The sequence below is a fragment of the Pezoporus occidentalis genome, unplaced genomic scaffold (genome assembly GCF_034315485.1).
Source record: "Pezoporus occidentalis ecotype Australia unplaced genomic scaffold, CSIRO_AGI_Poc_V1 ctg80, whole genome shotgun sequence".
Taxonomy (NCBI): Eukaryota; Metazoa; Chordata; class Aves; order Psittaciformes; family Psittacidae; genus Pezoporus; species Pezoporus occidentalis.
Window position 1 is genome coordinate 2241865 of NW_026916159.1, and position 15920 is coordinate 2257784.

Sequence of the window (15920 nt, forward strand, 5' to 3'; positions counted from 1 at the left end):
TCCAACATTTACCCCAGGACTGCCACGTCCACCACTAAACCATGATGCATCTAACCAAAGTCAAGTCTCAGATACAGCAGGAATAGCCTAGAGCCCTAGTGTGCTTACCTCTGTATTTGGCTGTAGTGCCGGTCCATCCTGGGCTGCAGATGGAACTATTGCCCATGTAATGCTGGCACTAGCAGTTGATAAGGAGCTGAGAGCACCATTTTTCAGTTGCTCCGTGGAGTGTGACTTGGGCCCAGACCATCCCAGGATACCTTCTGAAGCAGAAAATAATCCATATCAGTTTACAACAGACAGATTACAGATTTCTTCCATTCATCTGATCATTCTACTAACATAAATCAACTGCCATCTCTTCTCCGCTTCCACACGCGGTTTTACTTTGGTAACAAAAATACGCCAGCATCTTCTATGCTAATTTATCTGTGATAAATATTTTTAAAAGTCAATGAAAGAAAATTTTTAAGTGTTACTCCTACCAGCAGATTGTATAATATTTATGTGTAATCCTACCTGACAAACCGTGGTAAGTAAAGCATGTATTCTCTATCACTATTTTAATAGTTATGAAGTTATCCAAGTAAACCCTACATTTCTTCTGCCTGAAATAGAGCTTTAAGTTTAGTAGCTGAATTTTATTTCTCTCTGTACTATTAAAAGCTCTTTCTAGACTAAGCATTAAAATGCTCTCTACTGGTCCCAAGACCACAGTTTAGAAGAGAGCTCATTACAAAGACACACATTAAGTATGAATCAAACAAAACTAGACATCAGAACAATCCTTATTCCTGGGGACACCCAATTTCCAGGATGCCAAGACAGAAAGAATGATCAGCTAATGCACAGATGTTCCTCCCTTACTGCTCTAAAACATACTATCAACATTCAAATCAGTAGCCCTGGGCATGGGGCTTAAATTTCAGTTATTAATTACAGGCTGCTATAAAATGCAGAGATATGGAAAAGAAAATCACAGCTCTTTAGTCATTACCACAATTTGTATGCAAAAATACAATTGGTGCCAGAGGGAGGATTTCCTTCTCTTATCACTGACAACTTTTTAAGATAGTGCAAATCAACACAAAGTACATTAAAGAACACGCAGCTTCTCCTCTCCGTATCACCAGGGTTATCTGAGGTTGCCTCCTAATTAAAATAAATGGTTTGATCTGCTGAGGTATATTAACATCTACATTATTAAAAAATGGGCCAAAAATCGTATAGCTGACCTCTTACCAAATTCTGAAGATAATTACAGAAAACACCTCTCATCTAAAATGGCACTAAGTTATGAAGACATGACAAAACTTCAGGTCTACTTAGTGTGATTTTGTGGCACCACCCTTTGCTGAAGAAAGCATCAGTAAATAGTTAAGTATAAAATGAAAGATTTGAGTAATCAACAGGGAAAAAAAATCCAGCTTTTTTTTTTTTTTTAATTTATATGTGTATTTCACACAATAACCCAAATTTACCCTTGCCAAACGCAGAACACATCTCTGTGGTTCTGCTGTCAGGCCTGAAACTGTAAAGCTTTTAGGGTTCCAATGACTTTGAGGACTATGCCAGTAGATGTTTTAAGTCCTAGCTGTTACATGAACGATGACAAAGAAACTGCAAAAAAAAAGGTCATTTTCTTGGACTGGCTTTACACATTGGTCCTACACATCAGGAAGCTAACAACTGCCCTCATTCCAAAGATGGAGTTATATCCACACACGATGCTGGTATACATGGCAAGGAATGAAGAGCACAGTGACTGTAGTCATAGTGTTTTGCTTTCTCCTCAGGTCAGTAATTTGCTGCTAGGAAACAAATGATACCCCTAGATCCCTCAAAACAAGCTTTGATTCAGAGGATAATCTGAAAATTGTTTTGGCAGATCCAAAATGGACTCTCACTGCATGGGACAAAGGAATCGTAACCATCAGCATGAACAATAAACTAAACTGGAAATTTTCAAATATTGGCTCCTTGGAGGGAATTCACATGTCTATAAACCATTAAAAAAAGTATTCTTTTTGATCTTAACTAGTACAGATTTCAAAGGAAGAAAAAAAAACCCAACAAACAAACAAAACCAAGATGCTTAAATAAACTTGTTTCACTTTTAAACAGCCACAGAGAGTTTTATGGAGCACACTTACGCTCCTCACCCCTTGTGACCCTGCAGTAGCAAATCTCAATCTATTTTTCTGTTTCTCCCTGTCAAACAGCAGAATATTGTGCTACTGCTGCTATTTTCCTATTACAGAGAGACTGGAAAAAAATACTCAACTGACTTATCTTTACGCCAATCTTTGAAAACAAGTAATCCAATCTTTTCCTTGGGCTATCCATTTTCTCTCTGCACACACAGCCTATTTGGCCTTCACTGTAAGCAACATTTTGCTTAATCTAACTTCTGTAAATAAGCACAAGAAAAAGCTCCCACTTAAATAAATACCTTGCTCCAGGGGAAATTCTTAAGTGGGAACATTTACTTCACTATCACTTACATATTTTAAAACCACTATACTAGTTTTCCTCTTCAGTACAAACACACTGTAAAAAAACTATTTATTCCATCTTTCTCCACACATTTTAGAGACTGTTATAGAAATAGAAACTGTTAGAACAAGCATGTGTTTCCACCTGTCCCAAGGGCAATGGCACCCTCACAAACCAACAAATCTTGTCAGCTTGATAAATTTTTAAACAGATCTTAACAACATATTATGACCTAGCCCACACCAACAGGATGCTCAGAGTTCAGATCCAAAGGATAAAGCACATCTGTTTCCTCAACACCTCTGCATATGAGAAAAACTGTTTTGTTAAAGTCTGTCTGGAACTTGGACAGTTTGCAGAAGAGACACATACAGTAAAAGATATTAGTCATATACCACAGAAGCCTAAACAAGTAAAAAGTCAGTTGAAAAAAAATGCCTAGTTTCAAAGTGTCACCAGGGAACCTTTGATGATCTTTAATCTACAAATCTGACATGTCAGCATTCTCGAACCACCCCAGTATAGCACTCCATCCCAATATAGCAGCCTACTTTTCAGGTAAAAGCGGAGTATGAAGACAGAACTCAACAGAAATAACCTTAAAATCAACTAAGATCAGAAGACAATCTCTATATAAAAAGTGAAAGGACACAACAATGCGGCTCCTTCTTTACTCGCATTATCAGTTGTGCATCCAAATATTCTCATCTGCACTAGCAGAAATTACTCTTACCACAAAATAGTGCAGGTAGTTGTTCTCTGTCCCATATTAAATCAAATTATTTTATTGGAGTTTACTCTCCACACACTAAGCGCCATCTATAATCAACTTGATCCACAATCAACTTGATCCACACTAACGGAGTTGCCATATTTGCCACATTATGGCACTCAGAATTTTCTATCACTAGATCAATTCCTGTTTTTTTAAAGACTTCAAGAAGAGAAAGAAAAAAACAACTGAAAACATAAAACCTAAACATGTATCTTCAGAGTTGGATAAGAACAGGAAGAAACTGCTGTCACTATTCTGTTTTTAAATTATTTTTTGCTCTGTTCTCAGTCATAGCCAAAGACAGCTGACAAAGGTAAATTCAATTCTTATTTTGATACATTTCACAGTTCTAAAGAAATGCTCCAGAAAGGCAGTCACAAATGACAAAAACATTCATAGTTACACAGCTACTTTACTGTTTGCTTTGATTCGGAGAAAACTCCAGGAACAAAGTTGCCAACAAAGTTTTCAAGCTGACAATCAGGTATTCTTTATTGCGGCACCAGGAGACAGGGGGGATAGCTCCTCCTAACGTGTGTTTCCCCATTGCCACACAAGCCATCCTTTCATAGCCACTGGGCATACATACATATTCATGAGGCTATGTATGGATTACATCATTTTCCAGAAGGTTCCCCGCATGCGTACAGAATTGTGGTGGTGGTCTCTGAGGGTCGTTTACTTCTTCCAACAATCTTCATCACTTCTGGCAGTCTTTGAAGCACGCGCAGTAGATGCTCATACCAGTTTAACTGGTTCGTTAGCACCAGAGACATAATAATCCTCCTATCCTCCTACTTATCAGTTAGTTTAACTGTAGCCCATCCTGGACACCTGCCATTCCCAGATACTCCTCATCCCTGTGTCCTGTTCTTCTAGGCTGTTTTACTTAAAACTATGTCAACTATAATGATTTATCTTGTGAGAATTCTCAGTATGTCCTCTAGCTGTACTTTTTTTTTTTCTCTATGTATCATGCACCTCAGTAATTTTCCATTGCTACTGTTACAAAGCCATCAAACTTAACATTACTTAAATCTAATTCTAAAGGTTTCTATATTCCATTTTGTGATTTTGTGCCCCCTTGTCTCAGCTTTAAGCACAAAGCACTATAGAAAATATCCAAAATAAAGCTTCTTTCCTGTTTCCTCTCAACATTGATTTCTACAGTGATGAATACACAGCAAACAAATCCACCAAGGCACAGCAGAATGCTTCTACGTAAGAAAAGTACAGCATCCAGACACAACCTACACTCCTTTCCCTATAGCAACGCTTCAGTTCATAAAATCCCATCTATTTCAGATGGCACAACAGACTGTTCTCCACACAAATGCTCTCAGAAGAAACGTGTTTTCCTTTCACAGTTGCATGCAGCAGAAGGGAAATTCTCCTCAAAGAGAGGGTTTACAAAGTATTTTTCAGTTAAGCAGTGTTGATAATTTTCTTTTGTTGGTTCTCATTTTCTAGGTACCTGATGTACCTTCAAACTGCATTTTTGTAGAACCACTGATGCACAAAATATGCTTAACACCTATCTCAATTCTGTACAAAAGCCTTTCTATTTTTAAGTCCTCTGGTCTTGGTTTATAGACTAAAAAATAAACCTTACGTTTTTTCCTGGCACAGTTGTAAGCTAACATCTATTGATAAAACTTGCAATATACTCTATATGCTAACCAATATCCCACTAACAATGCAACAGCAGGCCTCAAGGAGACACCAAGATTAGATCTAGATTCCTTCTGCTGCCTGGGACAGATGAAACAGTTTTGTTTCTCTGCTGAATCCTAAAGCAGGATGAACCAGCAACAGCAAGTGGCAGCTGCACATCTGCTTTTTGGATTAGAAAGACAAGACAATGATTTATCTGCTAATGCTATATGGGGACTAGAAAATAGTATTTATCTTTAAAAGCAAAAAGAACATATAAGGAATAATGTATTAGCATTTAGATAGAACAGCAAATTGTTTTGGTTATTCTTGACAGTTTCAAGTCCAGTGATGATCCATTTAAGGGAGACCTGACTCACCACACCAAATTTAGCAAATTACATCAGTAACAAAGAATATGTTCTCCTCTGTCTTCTTTCCTCACACTTCCCTGCCCAGAAGCATTAGGGGTGGAAAGGGAAAAGCATTTTTCTCTCTTCCTGCCATCTCAGCTGCAGGAGAATCCCTAGTTGTCATCTGTCACCAAACTGAAAGCATCTAGATTTTGTCTTTCCTGTCCATTTATTTTCTCTAAAAAGGAGGCAACAGAGGATCTGCTAAAATAAAGTTCAAGTATATCCCCCCCAACTCCAAAATCATCTTCAATCCATTTGCTGCCATGGCAGCCAAAACAAGCAGCACTTGCACATTCAAATAAACTTCAGAATATCCATAGTAAGAATGGGTTTGGGTTTTGTTTTTAAAAAAAATCTTCAGGAAAAAAAAAAACTGACATTTTATTTTACAGTTTGGAAAAGTAAGCAAGTGAGAAACAGAAAAGTATAGGAAGGAATTTCTATCAGGGAGATGCTTTGTTCAGTAAATGAATGGCTAATGTTGAAACAGACTCAAAGAACAGATTTATGTGTGCAGGCTGCTGCTACAAGACAGGATTCTTTCTGCCAAAATATTAGAAGAAAAAAAAGAACACAAAAAAAACAACCCACCCCATACTTAAAACACAACATAAGCTGGTAAAGCTACTTTAAAAACACTGATGCTTGCTTTGCTCACAGTTTGGGAGAGAAAGATATTAGCCATAGCAGTCAACAGCCTCTCTCTCATACTCTTCTGCCCAAGGCCATAGAGGCAGAAAAAAATAACATTAAAAGTTTTAAAGTTTTAAGTGAAGACAAAAGCTTCTTCTCCACATTTTTATTTTAAAAGGCACTCTTTTCATGTCTGCATGCTAAAAGAACTCAAGCTTCTCACAAGGAAGTTAATGCTGATTAGCAAGTGCTTTACATGCATCTAAATGGTGATATTCTTGGGCAGTAAGAAAATCTTTGACATTTTTCTCCCTTCTACAAAAAGAGCAAAATTCCTAAACTGTAAGAAGCTTGTATAGATGCAATTCCTTATTCTCAACTCAAACTACACTTAAACACTTTCAGCTAGTAATATCCTTCTCTGGCATATTTTTCAATGAAAGAAAAAAAGCCTACAAATAATTTTGCCAGTGATCAATGCACATACCTTTAGCAACAAAAGCTAGAAATTAATTTGTTATTTTTACTCAATAGTAGAAACACATGCAGCACTAGGATGGAAACATTTAGAAATAAATTGTACAGGGCCACTGCATCTCATGGGAAATGCATTTAAGACTTCCTATCAGAGGAACATACAGCTTTTAAACTAGTAGGAGTCATTTTCACTTTACAGTATTGACAGGCGACAGTAAAGGTCATCTTTTGGTTGCGCCTTCTGAGTATGAAATTAAAAAAAAAAAAAAAAAAAATCACCTGGAGGACACAGAATCCAAAGTAAATAGTCTCAAAATGGGAGTCTGCTAGAGGATTACTTAAACGCATTAGTCTGAGTAGGTATAAGTTTATGCAGCTTTGATGACTGACACTCTACCAACTCAGCAGAAATGTTAAGCCTATCAAAGTACGCCTAGATAAGATTAAGTGTGTAGGAAAATAAGTAACCAAGACCTGTAGGCCAGGTTCTGTCAGGCAAATGTGTTGCATAATAAAGCCTGGGGAAAAGTAAAGGAAACAAAAAATATAATTTTCCTGCAGTCAGGGAGAAGAGCTGAAGTATTTCAGCAGCTTTTAGTTCCTTTTGTTATTCTTTCATTTTTTTTCTTTTTTTCTTTTTTAATTATATACCAAAGAATAGGCACACACACACACACACACTGAAGAGATAACTGTGTGCATTTGGGTTCTCACAGTCACACCAAAGATGTGCATGTGAACCAGGACTACAGAATTTTGATTCTTAAAAGGACTGCTGTACAAGTTGTCCTCCTAGGAGGAACAAAAACACTGACTAAATTTTATTTATAGCCATGGCTTTCCACCTTTTTTTTTCTCCCCAAAAATATGGAATTCCCTTTCAGCAATTACTAATGCTATGCTTGCTTTTCTCTGTTTTTGTGCACAAATCCTTAAAAATCACTTTGAAATCAAGACACTGATCTAACAGAAAATTATTTTGACACAGATCCAAAGACATGTACAACTCAAGTGATTTCTCTCTGACAGTTCACTTAGATCATATGGATGCGAAAAACAAATTTCAAGGACTTTGAGACTAAGACAGTTTTCATCTTTGTTCTAAACCATTCTCTTCTGAAATGAAATTATATGAAAAAATTCAATTAAATGCACTTTATCATTACTATTTAGGAAAGTGCAGGGGCTTTTTTGCATTTTCTATAAGACAGAATGTAGAAAATAAAATTTATTGAATTTTTTTTTATATAATCCTGTATGAAATATATCAGAATCTGGAAGTGGGAAATACTCCAAGTTTTTACACTTTTTTTCCCCAAGAACACTTGTTACGTTATTTGCCTACTCCTCAGCTGACCCTCTCACATTTCTATTCTCCCCACAACAGGAATTCTTCAGAGGGCTTCCTACCTAGCTGCCTCAGCAGTCCTGAGGGCATATCCTACCAGTAGTAAACCTACTGCAAGAGGGATGTTGTTGAAGCACATGAAGAAAACATAAAAACCCAACCCATATCCAGAGTTCTGCTGCTGCTCCTCTCACATTAAGTCCTGCTTCTGCTCTTAGACAAGGTAGTGCAGTTTGCATATGGAAACAAACTGATCCCCCTTTTAGACATTATGGACAGAGATATAATGCTGGGTGAACTGAAAAAATTGAGCTACATGAGGACTGTGAGGTTCATGCTTGCAGAGCTCAATGCAGAATCACACTGATATTTTAGGCTCATAAAAGTTTGCCATAGATTTTTTTTAATTTTATTTTTAATAGCAGCATGGAGAACTCTTTCCAGTTTTAAAGAAAACGGCAGATTGGAATAGATCTGCCTCAGCAGCACCCTTCCATGTGGAAAACTAGAAATATGATTTTCACTTTTGCTGCATAGTATTACATATCATCAAGCAAATCTGTATTGTGATTTCAGTCTAAAAAGAAAAAAAAAAGATAATAAGGTGGCAAAACAAACTAACCCAGCAGGTTCTGCACTGTCATAAAAATACAGTGCTTATCTACCTGTTCTCCATGTCTCTCTTCCTCCTTCCCTATCCCCTTTTTTTTGTCCTGCTGTTTTCAGAACCTGATTTCCCTGAGAAGACTTAGGATAACCTCTCTTCCTCCCCTCTTCTGATTTCAATAAATTTTGCATCTTCTTCTATGCAAAGAAAAAGATTTGTGATACTTGAGGTTGTAGAAACTTATAAGCTGCTCACCCCAACCTGCCCCTCTGAGGAATGTGTAATTTTGCCTGCTTCAGTATCATAATAAAAAAACCCAAGGCACATAAATAATACCCAAGAGAGCTTGTGCTTACCTGATGACAGTGGCCTGTTATGATTCTGGCCCACTTGATGCATGCTTTGCTGTAATAGAGCCAGGCATTCTCCAAGGCAGCTCAGGGTGGCAGCAGAGGTAGCTTTTAAAAGCAGCAAGTCCTGATCCAAGGCAGAAAGGGGCCCAGAACTTGGCAGAGCTTCAATGGCTTGTACAAGATTCTTCTGTCGTCCTTCAACTTGGCTCATGATCTGTAAAGGTTCAAAAACATCTGGTGTTATAGGTAATATCACTATTGTAGCTATTAAATTCTTATGGGTTGATGTAGCGACTAAATGTGAAGAACTACCACAAATGGATGTTAATGTTCTGATCCAAACATACCATATACTTACCTACAAAAACGAAGGGCTTGAGACTACCAAAGGTCTGTAAAAATGTCAAGACTATGTTAGACAAAAATCATCTCTTAAAATAGGAGATTCATAGTAGGTTTAATAGCGTGACTGATACTTTCTGAAAGTCTTTGTAAGGAAAAAGTACAAAAATTCTTTCTCCATTATTAATTTAGGCTTAGATTTTTCTCAACAGATGTTACCTGAGGCACCCAAAGATGTTACACTGTCCCTCCTTCCCCCTTCTTACATAAATTATCTAATCACAGTTTAAGAACAGACAGTTTTCATTTCTCAAGCATCAGTAAGGAATTGTTTTTACAAAACAAGGTAACTTGTATGTTTACAGACATTAGCATAGGATGCTACTTAGAGTACTTATTTACTATCAGATATGAATACCAACTGCCAGGGAAAATGTTAGTTCTAGATTTGGACCATCCAGATGACAATGAAATGTGTGTGCTTGCATCGCAGATAAAAACATTGTTTGAGCAGGCTGTTCTTTAAAAAAAAAATGGCAAGCTTCCAAAATCCCTCCTAAAGCTGAAAGAAAAAGATGTTTTAAAACTTCTCACTTCATTTATACACCCTGTAGGAAATAATACATGCATATGACAAGCCTCTTTTCCTACACATTGTTGTGGTTTAACCTCAGCCGGCAACTAAGTACCACACAGCTGCTTACTCACCCCCCTCCAGTGGGATGGGGAGAAGAGGAAAAAAGGTAAGAACCCATGGGTTTAATGACTGATATAAAATAAAAGACAATTATAATAATCATAACAACAACAGGAAATAAAGACAGAAAAAGGAATAAACCCCAATAAATACAAGTAATGCACAATGCAATTGCTCAACACCTGCTGACCAATACCCAGGCCTGAACCGAACAGCAGTCGGTCCCTTCCAGGTGCCTCCTCCCAGTTTATATACTGGGCATGACATGCTGTGGTACGAAATACCTCTTTGGCTACTTAAGGTCAGGTGCCCTGGCTGTGCTCCTTCCTGGCTTCTTGTGCCTCTCCTCACTGGCAGAGCATGAGACTGGAAAGTCCTTGACCAGGGTAAGTGCTACTAACAACTAAAACATCCATGCGTTATCAGCTGTTGTTCCCAGACTAAAGTCGAAAACACAGTACTGCACCAGCTATGAGGAAGAAAATTAACTATCCCAGACAGGACCGGGACACACTCACCTTGCCAAAAACTTACTGCAAAAAAATAGAAGTTTATACTTAAAGTACCCAAAGCTCTCAGAAAAAATATCTGAAGACTTTACAAGAAACAAAGATTCAAGCTCCATTTGTCCAAATCACTATGCCAACAAAAAAAAGTATTAACTTAATGACTTTTTTATTATTATTAATACATTTTCAACGTATGGTGTGCTTCCTAAAGGAACAGTTGGAAGAAAAGATTATCATCGCCCTGGAAGAATGCACAATATAATCGTACGGAAAACTGCTTCCCTCCTTTTCCCATCCTGAATAAGAGTGTTAAGTTGAAAACCTGACATTCTCATGCTTCATAGCCACAGACATGGTCTTATTTTCATTTCTGAGTGACTAGTTTTCCTACCTACCTTCCTTTTTCTCTCTTTTTTTTTTTGTGAGAAACAGATTACATTTCCAAAGATTTACTTCCACAGGAAATAAAATCCAAACTAACACTCTGAAAACGTCAAACATTTCCAATTTTCACTCCCCCCTTAATAAAGGACAACTATATTCTTCTGCAGCTAAGAGAGGAACGTAAGATGAATTGACATGGGAGCTTATGAAACATTTGGAAAATTAACTGAGTGTTTGCAGTTATCATCTAGCTCAAAGTTTACAGGCTTTCATCAAATATATTATCCTTAGGTTAGGAGAAATTTAAATAAAATTAATGATAAAATTTATTCTCATTTTATCCAAAACAAGGTATTGCTCCAAAGTCCTACTATTCTCTAGCTGACATAAATAGTTTTAAAGAAGCCTTTTTGAGGCATCCTTTCTATGCTACTCAGCGTCACATTACAATTGTGATACCAGCAACTGTTCTACACACGACACAGCAGAAGACAAGAAGAACAGCAACTTCTGCATAGGATTCAAAGTATTAGCACTTGCTGAACAGTTACTGTTTGAGCACTGATCAAAAATACTCCGTTTAAGGTGCTGAATAAACAGATCAAAAAGGAAGAGCATCCTCTATGCCAGAGAGTCAGAGAACAACTCTGGCAAAAAAGACAGAAAATAACATATACTATTGAAATAACTTTGTTTACACGCTTGCCATTTGGTGGGGATTTTTTTTACAATCTTCTGTCAGTGACTTAAAAGAGCTGAAGTGTGGTTGTTCTGAAAAGAGTGTATCAAAGAGGGGCTAATACTAATAAACCAAACCATGCTAGATGAAATTCATTAAACACATTAACCTTTAACAGAACAGACATTAGGCCATGCAGCTATATCATTACCCTCTGTTTTATGTATGGGTCTGCTTTTTGCTATCTCACAGGGAGAAGAAGCAGGACTTATCAGCACCCTAAGATGGTCTTAAAACCGGCACAAAAAGCTTTCATTTTCAGAAAGTTAAAGTGTAACTTTAGTTTCACAAAGTGAAATACCTTGCTTAACTTAAAATTATTTGCTCTTAATATTAACAGGGTTATTTTAGTTCCTTACAGCTCTCCATCCTCCCTATACAGACAGCCCGAAGTAGCTCAGTAGGACATCCAAATCAGCTAATTCACAGCTTCTGCTGCTGCATGCTTCCTCTTGTCCTGGTCTGATCTTAAAATCCTGTGTGATTGCTTTCTCCTACTTACCCTTACCACAGCAACTGCTAACCACTCCTTCACACCTGGAATTGCACATCCTGGATCTTCTGGTTGTGACACACTGCCAGTCATGATGTATAGGACCAAACAGTTACATTACAAGATCCCAAACAAATAGGGTAAGTAGAAATTACTCTATTCTCAGTGTCACCCCCACAGTATATATGAAAAAAAGGCACAAAAAGCTATGAAATACCCTAGGATTACAAAGAAATATATTTCAGGCATACTAAGAAAGAACATTCTTTCATACAGTAAATAAGCTAAAATTAGATGTTAAAAATTAATTTATGAAATAACAATGAAAAATTAAGGTGCTATTTTCTGTGCTAAAAGTCACAGTAATTCAATATTTTGTTAAAATACTAGATGGTATAATTAATCTTTCCCATACAGAGAAATCATCTTATGAAGCCTGAATGTCATTTTCTTCTTTAAGGCTTCAATTTGTTTCTGAAACTACAGAAAGAGATTCCAATTATTAAGTAAGAAAATGATCTCCCTGTTGAAAGATTTTTCCTCCTATCCTAAAACAAAGATACATAGAAATTCACAGGAATAAAACTGAATAGCCACACCTGAATGGAAGAGCATGTGACTGCTTTCAAAATGATTTTATTTACAGTGGAAATGCTCTTACTGTTCAGACTTCAGGACTGCCCAGCCCAGATGGGCATTATGATAATCAGAACATCTTTCTTTCTAGAATTACTTACTGACTTTGGTGTTTCTCTCACATATTCTCACTCTTCTCTTCCAGCTGCTGTTGCGCAGCAGCTTTCTCCCCTTCAGAAGAAAGGGGAAAGCTACTTACTTTCTAGAAATCCTACAGGATTTCACTCAACTAACACAGAGCCTCACATCAACCTAAAGCAAGCATCAGATTTAAGCAATCTACAAAACTACCCAATCCACAGCTGTCTCTGGGGCACCTCCCAAGACACCGTGATTTCAAGCTCCCTGCAGCAAAGGAAGAATGTATTACCTCAAAGAGCAAAGAAACACTCTCCCTCTGTCATTCAGGCCATGTGGTGTTGGCCAAGAAAATTAGTAGCATCACTGATCCTGTCTTCCTAATATAATGATTTAAATACCTAAGATCATCCCACTATTCTTTTGGAAAATGAAACTCGATGAAGTTTCTTCAGACCTCCCCAGCCACACTGTGATACACACATAAACAACTTAAATAGCATTTTCCTTTTTTGGTATTTATGTTCACACATACTGAACCTTTTTATAGTAGGTATTAACATACAGGTGCCCATGTGCATGAAAGAAATCAAACAAATCATTGGTTGGTTGGTTTGTGTTTGGTTTTTTTTTAGTTAAATGTTATATGAAAACACCGTATCTCTCTCTCTGTGTATCACACGCTCATATACACTTTCTGGAAATACTAGTTTCTTGCTTTTAGACAAGAGGACCAAAAGAAGAACATTTCAGACACTTGGGGAAAGGACACAAGGAGAAACCAGATTTTCAAACCACTCTAAAATAAGTCGTGATGCAAGTCAGGACCTTGGTTCTCTTTGTTAAACAAGCTTATACAACAGGGGTTTGGAGGTTTTTTATTTATTTTCTTTAGTATAAAGCACTGCTTTTTTTAAATCAAAAACAGATGAGTGACAATAGAGAAGAAAGTGCACACACAAAAAAGCAAAAGCTTCTAAGCCATTGTAAACCAAATGCATTGGGTTGCTAGGTAAACCTAATACAGTCATCATTTCTGACCTTGAACAAGGACTCCTCTTGCAATCTTGACCTGTATTTCATGAATACCACAAACTGTCATACTGTAAAAATTAAAAGTGAAAACAGACTTCCAATATATGTAAAATACACACACATGTACCAAGCATATACAAAAATCTAAGATACAGATACCTGGAACTCCAATGTCACTAACGAAATCATACCAGTCATTAATCTGACACTACAGTTACCAATTCAGCCAAGTTAGCAATTTCCACTTACTATTTCCATGAAACTTCCCCACTTTCAACTATTCAACTATTCTGAAAAAGGGAAGAGCATAAGCACACATGCAATAAGACTATTGTAAATACACTTAATCGCCAACCTAAAACGTATACCTCTCTAATTGCACAGTCTGAAAATGCCATGAGGAGATGTTTGATTTTTGCAGTACTAACCTGAGGTAAAATAAATAGATGTCTATAGATGTAACATCACCTACAAGTCAAATAGCCTTCAAAAAAAACTGCCAGAGAAGATACCAAAAAATTTAATCTGTTCAATGTGCTCTCAATTCACTTTTTGTCATTGCTGAGCAGCCAGAAGAACACTTCTGCCTGCTTACACTGGTATCTTCATACTGTACAGGGAACACATGTTACTGGAATTGGTGGCAATACAATTCAGAAGAAAGTGCAATGATAACACCTGCAGCTGCCCCTTTTAGCCCTTGTTAGATTTGAAGCTGGTTTATATTGTTAAGGGTCTAATGCCCCTAAACAAATTATAATGTTAAAACACAGCTGGGAGCAACCCTCAGTATCAGCCAGCTCAGCTGCAACTAATAAATGCACCCATAACATTAAATTGTATTACAATACTTCTTAATTCAAAAAGTGCTTCTAAGCACAGTTAAATAGTAGTAGCTGTAGCTTAACTTACACTAGCATCTTCTATGCCAAATAAATACCAACAGCTGAATTAAGACTTATGGCTGCATTCACTTTCTATTGACTTCAGTAGACACAGAATTGACCCAAAGGTTTTCTGCTGTCTTTTCTTCACTACCACTAGCCAAGAAGAAACTGTTGCTTACTGAGAAATAACTAGGGTTTTGGTAGGGGGTTTTTGCAAGCACTTTTTTATTATCTCTTCCAGAGTGGAGACATTTGTCCCTGTTTTCCACACCCCGCTAATTAAAATGAAAAATTTGTGACAATGAGTTTGCAGACAAATGAAAGTGTAATACATACAATACATAAAAAACCATAGATGTAGTGGTATTAAGATGTAACCCACTGTCACGGTTTAAACTCAGTCAGCCACACAGTCTCTCTCTCACTCCCTCCCTTCCCCACCCCACCCCCCCCAACCCCCACCCCCACCCTCCCCAAGAGGGATGGGGAGGAGAATAGAAAGAATGCAACTCCCACGGGTTGAGATAAGAACAGTCCAGTAACTAAGGTGTAACACATGCCACTGCTGCTGCCACCAATAATAACAATGATAAAGGAAATAACAAGGGAAGAGAATACAACACCTCACCACCCACTGACCGATACCCAGCCCGACCCGAGCAGCGATCTAGCCCTTCCGGGTAACTGCCCCCAGTTTATATAGTAGGCATGACATGCTGTGGTATGGAATACCTCTCTGGTCAGTTTGGGTCAGGTGTCCTGTCTCTGCTTCCTCCTGGCTTCTCCTCCTCCCTGGCAAGGCATGAGACTCATGAAGTCCTTGGTCAGAGTAAACATTACTGAGCAACAACTAAAAACACCAGTGCTGTTCCCAGGCTGAAAGTCAAAACCACAGCACTGCACTAGTTACTAAGAAGGAGAAAAATGACTGCTACTGCTGAACCCAGGATACCAATTAAGTAACATATCCCATTTTCCAACCAGTATCCACCTATGGTTATAGACTACCTGCTTTGTATATGACTGCTTGAAGATAATACTGATTAATCAAAAGGATGACCCTTTATTATGCACAGTGGAGGGTGGAAGATATTTTAAATACAAGCCCAGTTAAAAGTGGAGATCTTAAACTAACAGAAGTCCCTCCTCTGTATTCTTTCCAAAATTGCCATTCACAGTAACACCATATTGTTTCTCCAAATTAACAGAAAACAGGATACTTTGATTTGAAAAGTTAAACACTAGAAACACTTTCTGCGGTATCTATACTTCACACTATTTATGCACAATGTCCTGTACAAGAATCCAAACCAATTTTTTACACACACCCTTATCACACAACTTCATGTAACCTCAATGCTA

At 37.5% G+C, this 15920-nt stretch overlaps 1 protein-coding gene across 2 annotated transcripts in view; it reads right to left on the bottom strand.

Moving 5' to 3' along the window:
* Nucleotides 1–15920, bottom strand: part of OSBPL10 (oxysterol binding protein like 10) — a 103537-nt gene that overhangs the window by 40302 nt on the left and 47315 nt on the right. For both annotated transcript variants that reach the window (XM_062603549.1, XM_062603550.1), the window contains exons 5-6: nucleotides 8762–8972; nucleotides 109–263 (exon numbers count right to left, since the gene is read on the bottom strand). In XM_062603549.1, the coding sequence (XP_062459533.1) occupies nucleotides 109–263; nucleotides 8762–8972 (366 nt within the window). The remainder of the gene's footprint in view (nucleotides 1–108; nucleotides 264–8761; nucleotides 8973–15920) is intronic.